The 21,802-nt window shown below is 41.2% G+C and overlaps 1 protein-coding gene across 1 annotated transcript; it reads right to left on the bottom strand.

Moving 5' to 3' along the window:
* Positions 1-246: 246 nt before the first annotated feature.
* LOC125233580 lies at positions 247-13,180 on the bottom strand. Its single transcript, XM_048139636.1, has 4 exons — positions 13,055-13,180; positions 2,365-2,444; positions 1,387-1,464; positions 247-1,157 (listed from the first exon to the last, which is right to left on the bottom strand). The coding sequence occupies exons 2-4, from the start codon at positions 2,420-2,422 to the stop codon at positions 649-651; spliced, it is 645 nt and encodes a 214-aa protein (XP_047995593.1). The 5' UTR covers positions 2,423-2,444; positions 13,055-13,180; the 3' UTR covers positions 247-648.
* Positions 13,181-21,802: the final 8,622 nt, after the last annotated feature.

Raw genomic sequence — 21,802 nt, 5'->3', positions numbered from 1 at the left:
GGATAAGACGAAGTCGAAAAAGAGGTCAGGGATGAGTATGATAAATAAGTCAATTATTTCACCTTACACCCTGTTTCCATTACTCCACAGCGACTGTACAATATTGAAACTTAATATTTATGAAAGAAGACCCTTTTCTGAATTTACCGACTCAAATAACTCTGCTTGCTGTGGTTTGGGATCATCCATTTTCTTGCTCCATAGCAATTTTGGATATTTGTTTTAATAATACACGACAGGTGGAAATAATAATTTATTGTGTAACATTTTTGAAGAATTCTTAACACTTTCCCTGTCCATATATCCACATGGAGAGTTACAAGTTTATGTACGCCGTATATTAGAGATAAAAGATCTACTTAACATATTGAAATTGTTACTGCGATTTTGAAGCAATTGTGAAATATTTTAAGCTGTAAATAGAATGGGGTCTGGTTTCAAATGGCACATGACTACGATAACAAGAACAATATTACAGAAAACCTAACTTCTCATCACAAAACTGTTATTTATTGATCACTTTGCCGCTCCATCATTCTAGAACTCCGAATGCTACGATTCAATATTACATTATCGACTAGATGACGCTTTGGTCCCTCAGCGACTAATAAAAATAGATTCTAGATTTTTCCACAAACTCGGCACGACCTATCTTACCGCTGTTACGGCTATCACGACATTCCGCCTACTTTTACTTCTATTTAATTTCACAGTTTTGTAACTAAAATGTCTCTCGTGGAACGTCTCTAAATGCTTCTCTTCACTGGACTGGTTGGCTTTCTTTTTCACTTTAATCCATCTGTCATTTTTCCAATCGTACTTTTTGCCCATGTCCAGCAAAATATCTTCAAACTTTGGCCATTTTGAGCGAACTGTATTAGCTTCTTCAGTCGTAGTTATTTTTACTGTATCAATTCTAGGTGCCTCTTTCGTCTTGGAAGTACTTTCTGACACAGCTGTACCTTTGACTTCAGCGATATCGTTTGTATAATTGCTTATCAAATTTAGAATATTCACATTATTTTTATAAATGTTATTATGAGCGTCGTCTATATCAGCCAGTGCGAAAGTTTCTTTTTCGGTGGAATATTCTTCGTTATTGACCCAGCTGTCAGAATATTCGTCGTAAACATCTTCTATTTCATCTTCAATCTTTTCTGTAAACAAATATTTACGTTTAATATATTATGAAATAAGGGAATACAGTTTCATAAATAAGGCGTTTTATCCTATTTGCTGAATAAACATCTGCATTTGATAAATAAAGTAGCTAAATAAATAACAAACTCCATGAAATTCTATCACACATCGATATTCGTTAATATATGCTGACATAACAAAGCCATCAAAAGAATTCCTACAACCAAACAATGTTGGTATTATTACCCGCCATTTCCTGAAACTTGGCGATGTCTTTCTGGAGATTTTCCCTGTTTTTACTTTTCCATTTTCCATTACCCTCATCTGTGAACAAAAACACAGGTGAATAAAAACCTGATTCTTGTAAAACATACTTGCACGCTCGAACGCTTATCTTAAAAAGGTAGGTAAACGTATAACGTAGAATACATTTTACGTTATAATGAGTGTTGTTCTGAGTCCCAGACATACACAAATGGAATACATATGCCATATACTATACGCTACTACTTTAGCTCACGCATTAAATTTACAAAGAGTCAAGCAGTTTCAGAGGCCCACTAATGGCCAGTTCACCGGAATATTGTCAACTTCTCAGTTAATCGCAAAATGGTAACAGCGGCGAATAATTGGCAGCCTGATATCCTCCGAACCAGCGAACTGGTAATAATATTACCAGTTCGCTGGTTCGGAGGATGGAGGAGGAGGAGGAGGAGTTAATGTCTATAAAGGGACATACATAATTTATGTATGTCCCTTTATAGACATTAACATTGCAGTACAGTGCAAACCACCGCCAGCTTTCTTAGTAGGGTTCTGACGCGGCAAATCTAGGGTGAATGTGTGCGTAGCCAAATGCACAAACGATCACGAAACGCTCACGATAATATCTCTTTCGTAGCTATCTATCTCTATCGCTCTTGCGTATGGGCGCGACAGAGCCAGACTACCTTTCTGCGGCGTTTCGATTTCGTTTCGCGTCGCAGAAATGCCATTCGGCTACGGGACCAGTCATCTTTTGGGCGAGCTCACTCCATCGTAGGCCACGTCTTAGCCTTTAGCTAGCCTGTGGCCAAGAGTAAGCCCATTTATAATAAAAAATAATAATTTTCATTTGCATGAATTTACTTTACTTACTTTTAAGAGACCAATTAAAAAAAATTGCGTGATTTATAACGATAAAAAATTTGAATTTGAATGTGAATATTATGAAAAACTATTTACCTATCAAAATGGTGAACACAATAATCAGGCAACAAGTGAATGGAGCAAGACGCTGCATGACTGGTTTTCGCTTTTTCCACCTGAAACAAACAAAAACAATATTAATTTGATACTTACACAAAAAACGGAGCCACGCTGTGACGTCATCGCCCAAATGAATTGAATAATTTTCTTTTTCTTGTTCTCTCTTTTTGTTTTTCTCTCTTTGTTTTTGTTATCTAAGTTTCGTGACGCATTGGTTATACTGTAAGGTCATGTAAACATGTTTTTTAATAAATAGATAATAAATAAATGTTTTAAAGGTATCCTTCAACCCCACATACTAAGATTAAGAACGCCCTGTTTTAGTTCTTGTTCGAGCCGAAGAATCTGACACTTCAGTTTTCTAAAGAAAGGGTTCGATGATCACTATACCTAGATATTTTTCTGGTACAAACATCAAGTTGTTAGTGCTTGATAAAATAAAAACATCGACAATCCTTTTATCGATAAATAGCCTTACTTGAGATTATTCATTACTCTTAATAATCAATCTTCAATAATGCATGCATGTATTTGCTGATTTTGAATTGTTTTCTATTTTAAATATTAAAATAATTATTGTTTTGATCTTCAATAATTATGTAAGAAATTGTGTAAACTATTAAAATATGGCGTTGACGATCGTTTTGTTAATTGCGGACATAACGTATTACGTGGCACTACTTATTGTATGTACCAAATAGCGTGAGTAATCTTCGACAACAATCTTACATACGTACATATAATCATGCCTGTATCCCATAAAGGGGTAGGCAAAGCACATGAACTACTAAGTTTTAGTGCCACTCTTGGCAAAAAGGAGTTGAAAGAAATTGTGACATTGCAGTGACAGGTTGCCAGCCTCTCACCTACGCCACAATTTAACCCATATCCCACATTCGTCCCACGGGAAGAAAGGGGGTGGTGAAATTCTTAACCCGTCACCACACGGGGCCACAATCGGGAATAGGGGGACAACAATCTTCTCAACATTTTTCGATTAACAATTCTAAACTTTTTAGTCTAACTCTTCATCATTCTCATTTCATTTTACAAATTTTTCACTTCATCATCTTCATTTTACAAGAAGTCGATCTGATATCGGTCAAGCGTGCGCACAAAACCGATAGCGAAAATTGCAATATCTACAGTTGCACTCAGCCAGGTCGATACTAAGAACGAGAGCTGGGTACGTAGCCAAATGGCACAAACGCTCACGAAACGAAACGCTCGTAGATACCTATCTCCATCGCTCTCGCGTATTGGCGCGACAGAGCCAGACTACCTTTCGCGGCGTTTCGTTTTCGTTTCGCGTCGCAGAAATGCCATTCGGCTACGGCACCTGACCTGTTTCCATCGAAATCGGGATTTATATTTTTAAAAATTTAGAGCTATTCGTGCTACAACAGTCTTTTTTAACCCCCGACGCAAAAACGAAGGGGTGTTATAAGTTTGACGTGTCTGTCTGTCTGTCTGTCTGTTTGTCTGTCTGTGTGTGTGTCTGTCTGTGGCATCGTAGCTCCCGAACGGATGAACCGATTTTGATTTAGTTTTTTTTGTCTGAAAGCTTAGTCGGGAGTGTTCTTAGCCATGTTGTATGAAAATCGGTCCACTATATCGCGGTCGGGGGTTTTTTCAAAATTTTAATTTTGTGGTTAGGTTATTTGATTTCTATTGCGTATGATTTTTTATTTAGATTGAACAATACAATTATGTTTGAATTAGAGATGGGCCGAATATTCGGTAAATATTCGGCATATTCGAGAAGTTTTTCAATGTTCGTATTCGGCCGAATACTTCGGTTACATTGCCGCACAATTACCGAATAGACAAAGTAAACAAATAGCGTAAGTTGTTTCGTAATTCATCGGATAATGACATCCTTCTAAGGAACTACCAAAGGGAGTTAAAAATGCGTTAAAATATAAATACAATAATTTTGTAAAAAATTAAAAATAACGAATCATAAGAAACAAAAACCAAAATTTTCTTATGCACTAAATTATAGGAACATTAAGAGCCTTAGATACCCATTACCAATCATTCCAAAGTTTTAAACTCTAAGCCAGGATTTAAAATATGGCGCAACCGAATATTCGGCCGAATGTTCGGTTCGGTAACAGCTTAACCGAATGTTGGGCCGAATATTCGTATTCGGCAAAGTCCGTATTCGGCCCATCTCTAGTTTGAATAATACCATATGAATTTCATCTTATTTCTATATTTACTTTTTCATCAAACATCACACTCATCGTGATCATAAAAAATATCTTATAAGACGATTCTTCATCATCATCATTAGAATGTAAGTATTTAATAAAAATATTATTTTGTGTTTGACAAATGTAACCTAGGAACAAAAATTAAAACCTATTTAGATATAAATTAAAATGTTGTTTAATGAAGACGCAATCGCCACTATAAACAAGTTTTCAAAATGAAACTAACATGAATTTATTAATTTATTAATTATTTTAAGAAGTTAACAAGTAAAAAATTCAATCCTTAGCATAATCCTCATTATAATATTCTTGATTGCATTTCGTCACTAGTGTATCATTAAAATAAAATACAAACTGTATCAAAGTCCCCCTAACCCCCCCCTAACCCCTCAGGCATATAGTCCATTTCAAATACGAAGGCCCGATGGCACTCGAAACTTAACAATAGGGCTCATAATGTTTGCCTTTTGTTATCTAATTAGGCCCACTTCAAATTGGCACGCGTCGGTGCAATCTTTTTGTCGGTGCAATCAGGTATCTTTTGTTATCACTAATCCTATTGTTAACGCTAATTGACCGTCTCAAGTGCCATCGGGCCTTCGTATTTGAAATGGACTATACCATAGGCATACGGATACCGATAGCTTTGAAAATTGCATACGAGTATGTAGATACTGTAAACTATAGTTTTCGCAGACAGCACGCTGCCGGAAACGAGAACTATCAATTTCTATTGGAAATCTGTGTAGCTTTCGCTTCATTTCTCGAGCACCTATTCTGATTTCTATTGCGTACATATACCGTTTTTAGGGTTCCGTACCAAAAAGGTACAACAGGAACGCTTATGGTGCGACTCTCTGTCCGTCTGTCACATTACTAAATACCTCGAGAACTACTAATGCTATCTACTTGAAATTTGTAACAGTTGTGAACATTGTAAACCTCTACAAATAGAATGTATATATATTTTTTTAATTTATGAATTTTAACTAATTGCAGAAAATGGCCAAAATGAAAGGGGGGCAAACTGTAAATTTCAAGTTACTAGGTCAAGTGGGGTATCGTTACTAAACTATTTCTTACAATTGTTTTGTTGTGGAAAAAAATAATTTTGAAGGAAAATGTGAAAAGAAAAGTCCCCCCCCCCTCCCCCTATCTATATATATATATATATATATATATATATATATCTCCGAAGCTTACCAATGAAAAATTATGAAAATTTTAGGAAATATTGGTTTTATGCTAAATATTACAGGAAAAATAAAATCGTGTTTGTATCTTGGAAACTTTTTTTTAATTCAGCCTTGTAGTCAATTCATTAGAGGTATTGAGAAACATGAGATTATTTTAACTACCTAGGTAGTTGGAAAGAAAGTTTGTACGGAACCCTCGGTGGGCGAGTCCGACTCGCTCTTGGCCGGTTTTTTTCTTGCTTTCCGTTATATTCGAGTCGCCGCTCAATAACAAGAAGCACCTGGTTTAAACCTTGTTCAATTTCGAAAAGAAAAAAACGTTCAAAAGGCCATCTTACAACGTCAGACGATACACGCGCAAAGAGGTAATTCGTAGCACATGTCGATTGAATAATGTATCACCACTCGTTTTCCTGTTTTCTGAACGTGTAACGTTAAGTACTATTTAAATAGGCTTCGACCTTGGTTCGGGTTGATCCTAGTTTGATACAAACAAGCTACCTACACTGAAAAAAGCCATTTAAAAACCAATTTCATTTCAAACTTTATACACCTGAATATAAAGGACGTAATCAAATGAGTTACAAAATGGCGGTTAAGCTTATTAAATGCTAAGAAGCAAGGCCATTAAAAACGACACGTGTTGAAAATGTTGTTCTTTAATTTACGAGGAGGTAACGATGTGGTAATTTGAAAAACAACAATTATTGTTGAAAATTGGTGTAATTGTTGTTTTTTCTGGTTAATTACGTGGTAATAATAGGTCTCCGTTAACTATTAGAATAATTTACGAATATTTTGAAATACGCTCAGATTATTTAGTAAAAAGTTATAGGAAAAAGCTGCCATTATACAATCAAAGTTACTTATATGTAAACTACATTCTTATAATTGTTTGATATTTCTGTGAACGACGGTTAATTGTTCATTAAAAATTATCCATACTAATATTATAAATGGGAAAGTGTGTGTCGTGTCTATTTGTTTGTCCGTCTTTCACGGCAAATCGGAGCGACGAATTATGGTGATTTTTTAAGTGGAGATATTTGAAGGGACAGAGAGTGACATAGGCTACTTTTTAACGCGAGCGAAGCCGCGGGCAAAAGCTAGTAATATAATATTTTTATAGACATCTTGACACTTTTTCAAAAACAAAGTACCTCTATAGGGTACTTGGCTTAGTGTGAATCAAATAACCTTCAATTGTGTGGTCACAAAATATACTGAGGACCATCTAAAGTAAGAAATTACAGGTTTCTTGTGAATTAGTGTAGTCAAATAAGAGGACTTGTATATACTTTGGAGTAAGAGTGTTTTTCACCGATTCCATTCCATATAGCCAGCACCACCGTTCTACAATAAAATAGTGCAATATCTAAGTCTTCATTGCTATGGCATTGCATAATTTATGAAATACCAACTAAATTTTTTTACTGGTCGTGTAATCGGATGTGTGATGTTTTTGACTGGTCGTGAAACACATCATACATCTAGAGTATGAGCATTGTTTTAATTGGGCTGTATAACCCTTTTAAGTCCACTTTTCACAAGAACAAACCCAGCGCACGAAACTAGAACGATTCTAACTTGATAATTTGCGGGTAAGAACTGGTTATGATACGACTTTGATATTCATCATAGAGATTGGCGCGCAGCTCACGATTGTTGTTCACATCACCTTTACACATTATTTTATACGTACGTATATGATGTATTTATATATTAAAATATTGAAGTTTCTTAACTTTTGTAGGTACGAATTTACACTTGCAGAAATGTAATTAGCATAGGTACTTATTCAGTGTGTTTTTTTTGGAAACCGTTAAATTTTCCAAACCTAAAAGAGGCATTCTGTTGAAGCCATTGAGTTAGCTTGAACCGCCTCGGTCAAATGAAAATCGGCAGAGGTAATCATCCCGTGAGAGAGTAAAACCACGTAACGCAGTGGTTTGCGTGGATGATGGTCGCGCAACTCTGTGATGCGACGCGACGAAATCAAACCTTCAATATCTACGAAAGTGTCTTAGTGACCGACCACACCAGAGCGTCGCGTGTCTCGGGGCGCGCAATGGACGTCCGCGCCACGCCACCTGAGTGTAATTCAAAAAACGTCTCCTCAGTACATTTTGTATATGAAGGACGTAAGACGCGCCCCAGGTGGCGTGGCGGAGCCGTGGCGCGCGCCGCGCCGCTTGGCGGCGCGCCTTACGTCCTTCCTATACAAAATGTACTGAGGAGACGCTTTTTGAATTACACTCAGGTGGCGTGGCGCAGACGTCCGTTGCGCGCCCCGAGACACGCGACGCTCTGATGTGGCCGGTACCTTAGGTCGGTGACGTCGATGAACTATCGATGGCAGGCGATGCAATGCGACGCGACAGCGACGGTCACGTGACTGTTTTCCACACAAGCCACGGCGTAAGCTGAATTAGCTGAAGGACCGGATTTTTTTTCTTTATACCACGTCGGTGGCAAACAGGTATACGGCCCGCCTGATGGAAAGCGGTCACCGTAACCTATGGACGCCTGCAACTCAAGAGGTCAACACATGCGCGTTGCCGACCCATTCGAAACTTGTACAATGTACACTCCTTTTTTGAAGAACCCCATACTGTAGTTCATCGGGAATACCTCGGCAGCGAGCTCGTTCCACAGCCGGAGCGTTCGTGGGAGGAAATTCCTCTGAAACCGCACGGTGCGCGACCATTTAGGTTGCAAGGTGTGTGGATGAGCGCCCTGTCGATGGCGAGCGGTGCGATGATGAAAAGTGGCCGTTGGCATCATGTCAAACAGTTCTTCAGAACACAACCAATTGTACAGGCGATAGAACACAGATAAGGAGGCGAAGTCTCTCCTTAGACTTAAGGGTTACCGCCTGTGAGTTTGGGATCGTCGACAATTCGTACAGCGCGATTTTTTATTTAGTGGCCGCTTTTTCTTCAGTATTATGCTATCTACTTACAGTTTATTCCTAGTGCCAAAGTATTAAATGAGAATCGGACTCTAGTACGTAAAGTAAGCCACAGTTGGTCCAACTTTTAATTTATGTCGACCTTTCCCCGCCTTGAGGATTAAAATGTGGACTTTTCTTTCTCTCATTCAAACTGTACACCTGGCGCTTTTTACTTTTTCCTTTTTAATAACGTTAATTTGAGCAGTGTTTAAGGTTTAAGTATAAAACTCCCATAACTCAAATATGTTTAAACAATTTTAAGCGGGTTACTCACGTATTAAGTCAATATAACGCTCGACATGTTTCGATCTCTTTCCGAGGATAATATAAATGTACGCGCCGCGCATTCGACGAATGAAGAAGAGATCGTTCCTTGTAAAGGCTCTTCAATAAAGTTTAATGCACTTTGAAATTACATACTAGTTTTATTACTTTAGTAATCAATTTACAAAAAGAAATGATTTTGGTGGTGCGCGTTTGACCGCGATCGGATAGCGTCTGGGGATAGTGGCGGGGTGCATACGATGCAGTACACGGTGTCACCGCAGTGCCGCTTACGTAGGAGCAAAGTGCTTTATTGTGCCTGAACATTACTCATTGAAAAAGATCATCGGAAATGGATCGAAACATGTCGAGCGTTATTTCGACTTGATTAAAACGTAAGTAACCGGCTCAAAATATTTTTCAGCACACCAACTTTTCTGGTAAAGGCTCTCTTTGCTATCCGAAAACAGATAGCGAAATTGCATTTTATCCACAACAGTGGAAAGCAATTTTATACGAATTTTAACTTGATGTGTTAAGCTGTCTGGTGGAATTTACCAATAAAATAAATATTAAATAAATTGATGAATTTGTTTAAGTTTGATATGTTAAAGTTACCATTTTGTTCATGTTGGTGCGGTGAAATGTGTTACACTTGGTGGCAAAGTTTGTACCTCCGTGCCTTGAAACCCTTGCAACGCTCAAGATTCAACTCAATATTGGATTTTTTCGCTTGCTCGGGTATCAATTTTGGCAAGTGCGGTTAAACAACAACTTTGGACCCTTGTATAACAAATAACTATTAAAAAGTGTTTAAGGTTTAATAAAGCATGCAAACAAGTGGCCGTGACCTTCGTCCCCTTCAATTGAAATGTTTTGACCTTTTAAAATGGAGTTTAAGTACTTTTAATTTACATTGTCTGCAATTTAATGGGTTTCGGACTGAATTTGTTTTCCAATTTGATTCTCATTTTAGAATTGATTAAATATAGTCGGACTGAATGACGTACGAGACAAGTTTACTACATCTGTATCTAATTTATCTTCATCGTAGAAATGATATTATAACTAAAAGTTATATTGTATGATCCCAAAGGCAAAATAATAAGATATAGAAATTAAAACCGAAATAAATTACACAGATATGAAAGAAAAAGTGACCAAGGCCTCCAGTGCCTGAGGCTGGAATCGAACCAGCGTACCCTGCAATCGCGGCAGATGCCTATTTCCGCTCGGCCAACCAGGTCACAGCTGCTGAGGTCGAAATTATCTCTCATATGAGTAATCTATACAAGGACTCGTAGCGCCCTCTGACTACTTTTACTTTAAGATAGCACAAGTTGAAATATTCTCAATAGAATATAATTTGGCTTGAAGTGTTAATTAGAAGATATAGAAAGTTAAAACAAATAATTAATTCTTTATTGGCTCATCTCAGGATAATATAGGTAAATATTATATCCATACTAATATTATAAATGGGAAAATGTGTGTGTCTGTTTGTTTGTCTGCCTTTCACAGCAAATATAAGTACCTACAATAATTATGTAAAAAGTTAAAAAAATGTAGCTTAAGAAACAAAAACCAAAATTTTCTTACGCACTAAATTATAGGAATATTAAGAGCCTTAGTACCCCATTACCAATCATTGAAATTTTTTTAACTCTAAACCAGGATTTAAAATTTGACAGAAACGAATATTCGGCCGAATGTTCGGTTCAGTAATAGCTGGACCGAATATTGGCCGAATATTCGTATTCGGCAAAGTCCGTATTCGGCCCATCTCTAATTCTTATACATTCGTCGAATAATGAATTTTGGACAGTGAACTGTACATATTTATTATGTACAGTGTGTATACCTGTATACAGGGTGTAAACCTAATACGGGCGAACCTCTTAACGGTGGTGAGTATAGGACATAAAAAATGGAATTAGATAACTTATACTTAAAATTGAAATATTTTTTTTATCCATACAAATTAATTCGGCCCGCAACGTAATGCAAACACACTCGCGTTAAACGCTCGTTGACAGTTGTCATTGATTGTCATCGCAACTACGTTTACAGTACATTGCTGCTGGGAAATTTTTCAAAAATTAATTATGGGCTAAAAATTAAGAGTAACTCAAAAACACCTCTTAATTGATGATAACAATATTGAATTATATGCCTGGTTTCATTTATCGTCCTTATTAGGTTTACGCGCTGTATAATACCGTCGAATCTCTTAACGGTTATTTAGGAGAAATGTAATTAAATAACTTTTACGTAGAATTGAAATGAAAACCTTTTCCATACAAAATAATTCGTCCCGTAATGTAATTGCAAATACCCTCGAGTTTAATTTAACGTACGTCACAGTAAGAGTACGAAAATTAAGGAGAACTTAATAAAATTTCTAAATGAATGAATAGAATAGAATATAATATTTTTTATTCGAAAGCACACAGATAATAAACAATTTTACACTGACATAGAATAGTAATAAAGTGCCACGAAATGGCCTCACCTCAGCATATTGCTGGCGACTGCCAGCGCTGGTCTTCCGGTGAGACCATTAAGTGAGAAAAATCACGGAAGGTAATATACAAATGAAGAAACACAACTAACACAAGGAACAGCAATGTCCACACACACAAGCACAGCAAGGTGCGCAGCAATGTCCACTTATAGTTAGGTAGTATGTAAGTTATATAGTTAGGGTCCCCCCACATCTAGCGTCTCGCGAGCGTCGCGTCGGGCCAACTGTATGGGCAAAGCCTGAACGTCGCGTCTACGCGGCGTCTTTTTCCATACAGACGCGACGCTCGCGAGACGCTAGATGTGGGGGGACCCTTAAGTGCGAAGAATAAGAAATATACGATATACGAGCGCTGTATCCGCCAACAAACTGTCCTCAGTTTGGCGGAATTGAGTCTTGTGAAATAGTTGTAAGTTTCTTGTTATAAATAAATTAAAAAAAAATGCATACATTTAAAATAAAAACATGGCTAGACGGACTTTACGTTTTGATGGCGACCGAACCTGAATCGGTCCGGTCGGATATAGCGTGGCATGACATTAAATGGTAAGGATAACACTTAACCAATTAAGTCTATGGTCCAGTTGCATCAACCACATTTGACAGACACATCATCGTCACTCAGCAGACTTCTATGGAACTTCTCATACAATAAAATTTAACAAACGATTTAACGGTGCCAGACCGTTTGATGCAACCGGCCCTAGTCCGATTTAATTTAACGCCCGTATAATTCTTTCACACTATATTTTGAAAAGTTACTGTGCGATGTTTTATTCTCTACTTTACATCTACCTATACTGTTTCGTATTCTCTACATATCCCGGTACGCTAACGTTGTTTGTCTAAAAGAGATCGTTTACAGCGATAAGACCGCCCGCTTCTACCTTCATTCATATAAAAAAATCTGTTTTTATATTTACCTGAGTAAAGCACATTTTACTTACTAATGAGGTTTTCGAGTCAATGGGGTTTCCGTTCCTTGGAAATATTTAAGTTACAGAGGGAGAACCAAATTAGAGCTGCCCGAAATAAAGGTATAATTTACCTGATTATTTTTTTTGATTTCCCATTTATGTATTTTATTTTTACTGGTACGCCATTTTTCTATTAAGTGTAGGTATATATCAGATATTTAATTACCAGCTAGTTTTTATATTATGTTCTAATACATTTTTATGCAGTTTGAAACAGGAAGGTCCAATCTGATTCCAAAAATATAATTTTTCGTATATTTTCGAAAAACTACACATTATGGGTTGTATGCGAAAAATCAGAGACATACACATTTATCTTGGCTTATAGTACAATATACAAAGTACAGGGAACTCTTTATACCTACATAAAATATGTGAAAACAAAAAAAAAACAGAGTAAGTAGATTAATATATACATAATGCCTGATATATCTATTATTTATATATCCGTATTCTTAAACGAATGTAATAACAAATCTATAATAAAAAATCTGAATCTTAAGTTAGACTATAAGTAAATAAAATAAACAAACCTTTAATCTCCGTACAACTTCCAAGAGTAGCCAACACAACAACGACGATTTGGAAATAAACCCTTATCCAACACGAAACTTTGTTACGAATCTCGGCTCCAATGCCGCGCGTGCGGTCTCCTGGACAGTTGGACGCAGACTGAAGTCGAAACCAATGTGAAGTCGAATGAGACACCCTTACCTTCATTGAAACTGTACCCTGAAAACTGTACTGGATACATTGCGCGCTTTATAACGGCGTTCGATCTGCGGTGTGTACTGCACGCGTCAATAGATGTGAAAGAAGGTGTATTTTTCCCTTCGTTTGTGTTGCTTAGTGCGGGCTCGCCTGCTGTGCTGCCACCCCACATTTTCCTATATTCAAAGTGCTTAAGCCTGCATTGTAGGTGGGCTTTTCAATCAGATGCGCTGCCCTTCCCGGTATAGAATGCGCTCAAAAGTCTAAAGTTAATTAACTCTGGTACCACAATGTCTGACGGAAGGTAATTAGATTTTTTTGCGTGCCTTTATCCTTTATTCATCCATTTCAAATATCTCCATGTTCGTATTCATTAACGGAGCAGTTTTCTTTTATTATTTATTCTTTAGTCATTATAAAGGCTAAAAAATACAGGAATTATTTATAAGGCTATTGAGGCTTAATTTTTATAAATAAAGAGTAAGTACAAATAATTTTTCAACACACCAACTGGTAAGTTCTCTTTGTTCAAAAACAGACAGCAAAATTATATTTTATCCACAAGAGTGCAAAGTAATTTCTTACAAATTTTAACTTGATGTCTTAAAATGGCTGGTAGACTCGCTACGCTCGCGGTTCAATATTGGAATCTTTCGCTTGCTCGGGTATCAATATTATCACGTGCGGTTAAACAACAACTTTGCCCCTTGTAAAACAAATAGCTATAGACAAGAACAAATAAAACCCATCGATATTTCTGCCTAGAGTTTGACATTTACGGCAGTAAAATCGTCGTCGACAGTTAAGTTTTATGTGCCAGTACGAGCGAGGTGCTTAGAAAGTGTTTTGTAGTGAAAGCATACTATTCAGTATCATTTTGTGCAACTTGCTAGCATGAAAACATTATAGTATTGCGAAAATGATACCTATTAGCGTGTACGGGACGTGCTACTTTGAAGCATGATCAAAAAACATACCTAAACTAATAAGGGAAAAGAACGGGCCCCGTAGCCGAATGTCATTTCTGAGATGCAAAACGCCGCTGAAATGTAGTCTGGCTCTGTCGCCCCAATACTCAAGAGCAATAGTGATAGATATCTATGAAAGAGACATTATCGTCAGCGTTTGTGCATTCGGATACGTACACTGGAATCCGTTTAGCAATCCAAACCGCAGAATCTCATTAAAAACAAAATGTCCAATAACGGGAAACGCAACCATCTGCCTGTCATCACATTATTTATATGTTAATCTCCCCCATTATGATATCATTTACGTCAGAACATTTATTATCTCCGAAAACAAAACGGAATCATTAAATGCGGTCCCCGTTTTAACAAAAATGTCCATTAGTAACCCTTCTCAAAAGCTCGGTAAGCCCCGCTTTGTTTTTCGCGATATTTTCGTTCTTTTTTAGATTTTCGCTGACTTTTGTCGTGATCCCCTGCGATGGGTAGATTGGATGAAATGTTTTATTATCAGTCTTTAATATGCGTTATGGTTTATGGTCGGATCGCGGGGATCAGCCAAATGAGGAAGGACGGGCAGTGTGCGGCGCTAATCCAAAATGATTCCCGAATCATTATGGGATAGGTATAGCTATAGATACTAACATTATGGTGACATATCAAAATAAAACAATTGAAATTACATGGAATCGAAACGAGCAGTCGTGTTGGAGGGCATGACACACTTATTGAGGCACACCTCGGACACTGGCGATCAAATATAAGAAAGAGGCGCGTTCTTAGCACTCAGTCTAAACTCGTGTAGGTGAACGCGTACTATGCTTGTATGAGTGAAATATGGTCGACTGTTCGCGTTTTTGACAAGTGGTAACTGTGGGGTAACTGAGAGTTGGTGGGCGGCACTTTCAGCGCAGCGGGGAGCGGGAGTGGCCATACTGTATACGATTGTACTCTTTATTATACTGTGCTTAAGGTAAGGTCGCTGGGTCAAAGAAGAATGTAACAAAACTTAACTAATCTTTGGTCGCCATACTTCCCTGCATAGGATCATTATACTAGTTTCCGTCAACTAGACAAACTTTTAATACAAACCGTCTTTGCTGCACTCATTGCAATCCATATTATGTCTAAACACCATACGAAACACATAAGTATAATCTGTATTGTATTATTTGCCATTCCGTGTGTGGATAAAATCTAGAGTCTAGTGTAGTATCGTCGCGTCGGAAGCGTAAGAATATATTAAATTTTTTTATTGAATATTAAAACTCTAAATATCGTTAGCGGAAGTTGTCGCTTGTTAAAAATTGTTTTCGAGTATTTATATTGACAGGAACTGGCAAAGTGACCCAATTTCCCTCGCTATTTCCCGTATAATTCTTCGAATACATGACCCAGGTTTATAAGAAGTAGGTTCAGCAATTACCTATGCATAAATACGATAAGTTAATGCTAAATATATGGAGATCCCACTAAGTATATGACACAGCAGATTAACAGATTCGGCGGCTCGCCAGTTGGCACGATCTTCTGTCTTTATCCCCGCGCACATTACAGACTTAATCAAGGAGATTATTAAACACTGGTAATTTTAAGTAAGAAGTCTTTCCATAATAATATGAGGCTCATTATTATAGAACACAGATTGACTGAGTCCCACGGTAAGCTCAAGATGGTTTGTGTTGTGGGTAGGTACTTAGACAACGATATTAGCATTTTATACAATAGTGATGATCATGTTTAGGTCACGAAGCTTGCTGAGTGGCCTAATAGTACGGTACGAGAGTGAAAAGCTTAATTATATCACTATTGTATACAATACTTTTTTTTTTTTTTTTTTTTTTTTTTTTTTCTATGAGTCATCACTAAACCCCCTGGGGTGTTCAGGTACCATCCGAAGCAGCCGTGCCCCGTCAGGAGCTGTGTGAGGTGGAAGGAGGGTGCGCCATGTTTGCGTTCGACCCATTCCTTCAGAACGGGCCGAACAGCGGTCACCAGGTCCCGGCTAGCTCCCGGGATCTCCAGACGCTCTAACCATTGCTGGTATAGGTCGTCCCGCGCCTCCTCACGCCACTGGCGGACCTCCCGAGGGCAGGCCAGTTTCCCTCCTTTCGCGCCGTGAGCAACCGCCAATAGACCGCGGACTGGGCCCTGGCTTCGAGGTCCCATGGCGGGCTCCCGGCTAGCAGACAGGCTGCTACATGCGAGTTGTCGCGGTACGCTCGAGCCACCCTGAGAGCTATGACCCGCTGCGGTCGACGCAATAGGGCCGCACTCCGAGGTCTCAGGGTGTCTGCCCAAATAGGAGCCCCGTAAAGCGCCATCGAGCGCACCACACTTACATAGAGCCGCCTGCAGGCCCTCCTGGCCCGCCTAGGTTTGGGAGGATTCGACCCAGCGCTCCAGCTGCAGCTATTAATTTGGGAGCCAGGCGCTTGAAGTGCTCCTCAAACTTCCATCGACCGTCGAGGACAAGTCCCAGGTACTTCATCGTCGACCCGACGGCGATGGAAGTTCCTCCACAATGATCTGTGCCCCGTCCGGTGGCTTGTTTCGAGGTCCGTGGAACACCAGGACCTCTGACTTATGAAGAGCCACCTCGAGGCCTATCGCTCTTATCCTGTGGACAGCATATGCCACCCCTGCTGTGGCGAGATGGGCCGCCTCCCTATGGGTCCTGCCACGGGCCGACACGAGGGTGTCATCAGCGTAGCACGTGACGCTGATCCCCGGCATAGTGGCCCCGCGTAGGACCCAGTCATATCCGATGTTCCACAGGAGCGGCCCCAACACCGAGCCCTGTGGAACACCGCACGACATTTGCCTTCGCCCCCAGCCATCTTTCGTGGGGAACACCACAGCGCGCCCGGCAAAGTAGTCAGCTACAATGCTTTGCAGGTATTCTGGCACGCTGTGGTATTTAAGCGCCGCTTTGATTGTTTCCCAGGGCAGGGTGTTAAAGGCGTTAGAGATGTCAAGCGACACAGACATCACAACCCCACCCTGGGAAACCTCTTCCTCCGCAAAGACCCTTACCCGAGCGATCGCATCCAGAGTTGAGCGCTGCGGGCGGAAGCCGTATTGGCAGTCGCTTAGGCCCGGGTTCATGCTCCTGACGAGGCGAGACGCGATTATCCGCTCGAAGAGCTTGCTCGTCTCGTCGAGCAGCACTATGGGGCGGTAGGCCGACGGCTGATCGGGCGGGCGCCCTTCCTTTCGGAGGAGCACCAGCTTACCCGTTTTCCACCTATTAGGAAACCGACCATGAGTCAGGCACGAGGTAAACAGGCCTCTGATTTCGTTTTCGAGCTCGCTGAGTGCGACTACCAGTGCGCGCCCGGGTATGCCGTCTGGCCCAGGAGCCGTCTTTTTTGACCGGAGCTTTAAGACGGCAACACTGAGCTCCACTTCCGTGACTGGCGGTACTTCTGTCACCACTTCCGGCGGTCTTATGTTGGGTGCCATGGCTGGCGGCACAAATGCTCCCCTTTCAGGAAACAGAGCACCGACAACTCGTTCCAGGAGGTCTGGCTGGAGACTGCTGGTCAGTGGGGGTTCCCAGGGTCGGAGCTTTTTCCTAACAGCCCGATACGGCTTTCCCCAAGGATCTCTTTCAAGAGTCTCGAGCCATTCCTCCCAAGCCGTCTCTTTTGCTTGCGCAATGGCCTTCTTCAGAGTTGTACGAGATTCTCTGTACAAATCGTACAAGGCCTCTTCCTCGGCCTGGTCCCGGATATGTCTCCTCCTATATCGTGTATACTGGCGACGCGCAGTCACGCAAGCGTTCCGCATTTGCCGGAGTTCAGGTCGCCACCAGTACACGCGACGTTTCGGCGAGAAAGGCTTAGCCCTCGGCATCGACGCGTCACAGACTCGAGTCAGACTGGCGCCAAGATGTTCGGCCCAGTGCTCCACTTGTGCCGCCTCTCCTGGCACAAAAATGGTACCCCAGGACTCGACGATAGCTGCCTCCTTTGCGAGCTGCCTGTCCAGCTTCGATACCATCCACCTGGGATTGTTCCCGCGAGCGGGTCGGTTTTCACGCTGATTGACCGGAAGGGTTGTGACACCATATCGAATGTATCGGTGGTCCGACAGGGTCTCTACCCCAACCTCCACTCTCCAGTCAAGGACGCGATGTGCCAAGGCATTGGATACGAAAGTGATATCCACTATGGACTCACCTTGAGGCCTCACGCACGTGCTCTCCGACCCGGTGTTGAGAACCGTTAGCCCCAGGGAGAACGCCCACTCCACGAGCATTTCCCCTCGGACGTCATTCACAGGACCTCCCCACGCTGTCGACTTTGCATTAAAATCCCCGGCGACTAGGACAGGGATGGGAGATATTTGCCCTACCAAGGCTCCGGCATCTGTGAGTGATCTTTCGAACTCGGCAAGGGTGCGATTGGGTGAGAGGTAGACCCCAAGGACAGCAATTTCTCCAATAACCGCGAGGACAAATCCTCTGCCTCTCACAGTCTTGTCGATGGCTGGGGATCCAGCCACGGCAGGGGCAATGACCGCCACTGTTTCGTCTAAGTCTGTCGCCCAGTCGTTCCGGTTTGGACAGAAATAAGGTTCCGAGACTATGGCTACCGTTGTTCCCCACTCGGCCATGGTTTGGAGTAGCAGGTCCTGAGCCGCGGCGCAGTGGTTTATGTTCGCCTGAAGAATGTTGAGGGCCATTTTATTGGGCGGTATCCATTTCTTCCTCCACAGCGGCTGGCTGAGAAGACGGACGGGCTACTGGGCCGGTTCTTTTCTTCTTTCCTCCAGACTTGCCATTATGAGCCTTCTCGTTCTGGCAACCTTTCGCGCCTATTCGGTGTTCTGCTGGTTTTCCCGCAGCGCTGCAAATGACGCAGTTCGGTTCGGCCGTGCATTCTCGGGCCTTGTGGCCGGGTTTACCGCAGCGGTAGCACAGTTGGCTGCGGTCTATGCCTCTGTCGCATTTAGCTCCGACGTGACCCGTCTCTAGACACCTGTAGCAGCGCAGAGGCTGTGCTTCTAGTAGCACTACCCGCGCAGAAATCCAGCCAACTTTTATTCGTCCACTTTCAGTGATTTTCTTAGCGGCAAGTACTGGGCAACTTAACCACAGTGACCCAGAACCGCTTTGGCTTTGCGAAATCACTCCAGACCTGATGGTTTCAGGCGGACAGTCTCCAACGTCTGCTACGGCAGCGACAACTTCTTCGCTAGTTACCGAGTCATCCAGCCCCGTGACCCGTATTTCGGCTCGTTTCACAGGTCGCTGGATATAGACCTCGGCACCGATAGCATCGCGTAGTTTTTCGGCTAGTTTGTCCGCTGCTTTCTCGGCATCTTTGGTGTCCGCAGGCAATTCCAGCATTCGGGCACCAGTCGCCGCTGTTCGGAAGAGAACCGAACAGATTCCGAGTTCCTCCAGTTGGATGCGTTTTTTCGCTTCGGCCAGTACAGTTTCATACTGGACCCCTTATCAACTGCCTCCGGCTTCAGCGTCAATGTGATTGCAGCCGTGCGGGGCGGATTCAGTTTCCTCTTCCGTCTAAAGCTCATTTTTGGGGAGCTAGTAGCTTTGGGAGCATTGGCCACTTCCCCAGCCTTCTTCTTCTTTTTTCTTTTACCCACCACTGCACTCCAATTTGACTTGGCGGGCGTTGGGTTCGCTTCTGAGAAGGGTATTTGTCTGGCTACTGCTGCCTCTTGGGCAGCCAAACTAACTCGGTTACCCTTTTTGCCTTTCGACTTAGGCTTTTGTTTCCCGGCGGTGGAGGGCGGAGCAGAGCCCTGAGCCGAACTAGCTACTGGTTGGGATGACGTCGCCTCACTCGCCGAAGCTTGAAACAGTGGTTCAGTGTGTGCTGTTTCCGCTGCTCTGCTATCAGCTGCCAGTGGAGGCCGAAGTCGTGGTTCTGGCAGGAGCCGATTTTCTAAGCCCTCAATTCGGGCATTTAGCATATTGCTAAATATCTCACGGGAGGAGCGCGATACATCCTCCATTATACGGCGAATGTCAACCTCCGCAACCGCTGCAGGCTGACTTCGCATCTCGTCTACTTGTTTCCTTAGCTCCGCCAGTTGCCAGCAGAGTTGGGCATTTGAAGCTTCCAGGCGAGCAACCTCCTCCGTGGCAGTGCGAGACCTGAGCTCAACAAAAGCCCCACTGATAGCCTCGACTGACTCATTGAGTTTTTTTTGGTGGGTGCCTTTCAGGTGACCCGAGGTATTCGTCACGTATATGATGGCGCTGAGGGCATCTTGCACTTTTTGGCCTATGGTAGCCGATGTCAGCTCTCCGGGCTGACTACCAGTGGGAAGCTGCCGATTCATTATGCGCTCGGCTTTCTCTCGAGCTACAGCTTCTGCCGACTTGTTAATGGCAGCCATGTTTCTCTCTTCTTGGATCTGTCTCTCGCGAGCTTTTTCTGCGCTTACTTCCGCCTGGGGTTTTCCAAAGTCCACGAAACGGCCTGATGTGGGCGGTCGGCCTTTACCCCGTTTTGCAACTGAATAGTTGCGGGATTTTGGACATGCGCCTTCACTCAGTGCCCCACAGTCACTTTCAGAGTCAGTGGATAGCTGAAGCTCTGTTTGTTTCCTTTTCTACCTCCTCCGTCCTCTACCGTCAGGATGGAAACTGCTCTGCCTACCCCTGGTCTATCAAGGAAACAGAATATCTATTTTGATACCCATTATTGGGCCTATTCATTGACCTTCTTTTGATACTAAGACAAATACTTCATTGAACTAGCCTTTCGAACGACAAATCCCTAGACTCACACGCCATCCCATATATATATTTTGGTTCGGCCTTAGCCATCGAAAGTTGTCCAAGATCCCAAAGTATAAATTCTATATGCGTGCAATTTCCCACGTTCCGAGTATAGTGGTCCATTGCTTGACATCGTGTTTCACTAGTCAATGCTAGAATTGTTTGGTCTCCCAGACAACGTTATCGTTAACCATATTATGAAAATGGAATGATGATTCCAAAGTCTGCCAATCTCGAGGCCAGTATCAATGATTCAACTTTTGTGAACAATCTTATTTTTATATCAATGATTTTCCTTGATAGCGACAGGATCCTAACATCCATAGATGTCCTATGCCTCCCTTGTATTTAGTATTAGTATTAATTCCCACAAGTTATCCTTTGACTCTAATAAAGTTTACATGCTATGAACAATAAATAAAGTTATTAATCCTACTTTCATTGGAATAGCAAAATTATTTTACTTAGGAGTGAGACTATAGTATGGAGATCCTTCTAATCACCCAAAGAGATTCTAGCTAATAGAAGTGTATATACATAAAGTAAATGTGTGTAATATTTTATGTATCTATTTTGTTTCATGTAGTAGTCATATTAGAGATATTCAGATCTCAATCAATAATATTCCAAATTAACCGTTAGAGTTAATTGTATGTAATAAATAAATTGAAATTTGTACGTCTTTAAATAATTACCACATAAATATAACATTCATGAATATCTTGTTCATATGAAATGAATAAGTACCAATATTAAAATTTATCACCTTCAGATAATAGCATTAATCTAAAATTACAAATATAAACACATTCAAAATAAACAATCTGGACACTTACTTGTAG

The sequence above is a fragment of the Leguminivora glycinivorella genome, chromosome 14 (assembly GCF_023078275.1).
Source record: "Leguminivora glycinivorella isolate SPB_JAAS2020 chromosome 14, LegGlyc_1.1, whole genome shotgun sequence".
NCBI lineage: Eukaryota > Metazoa > Arthropoda > Insecta > Lepidoptera > Tortricidae > Leguminivora > Leguminivora glycinivorella.
This window is presented reverse-complemented; position numbering and strand designations above follow the sequence as displayed.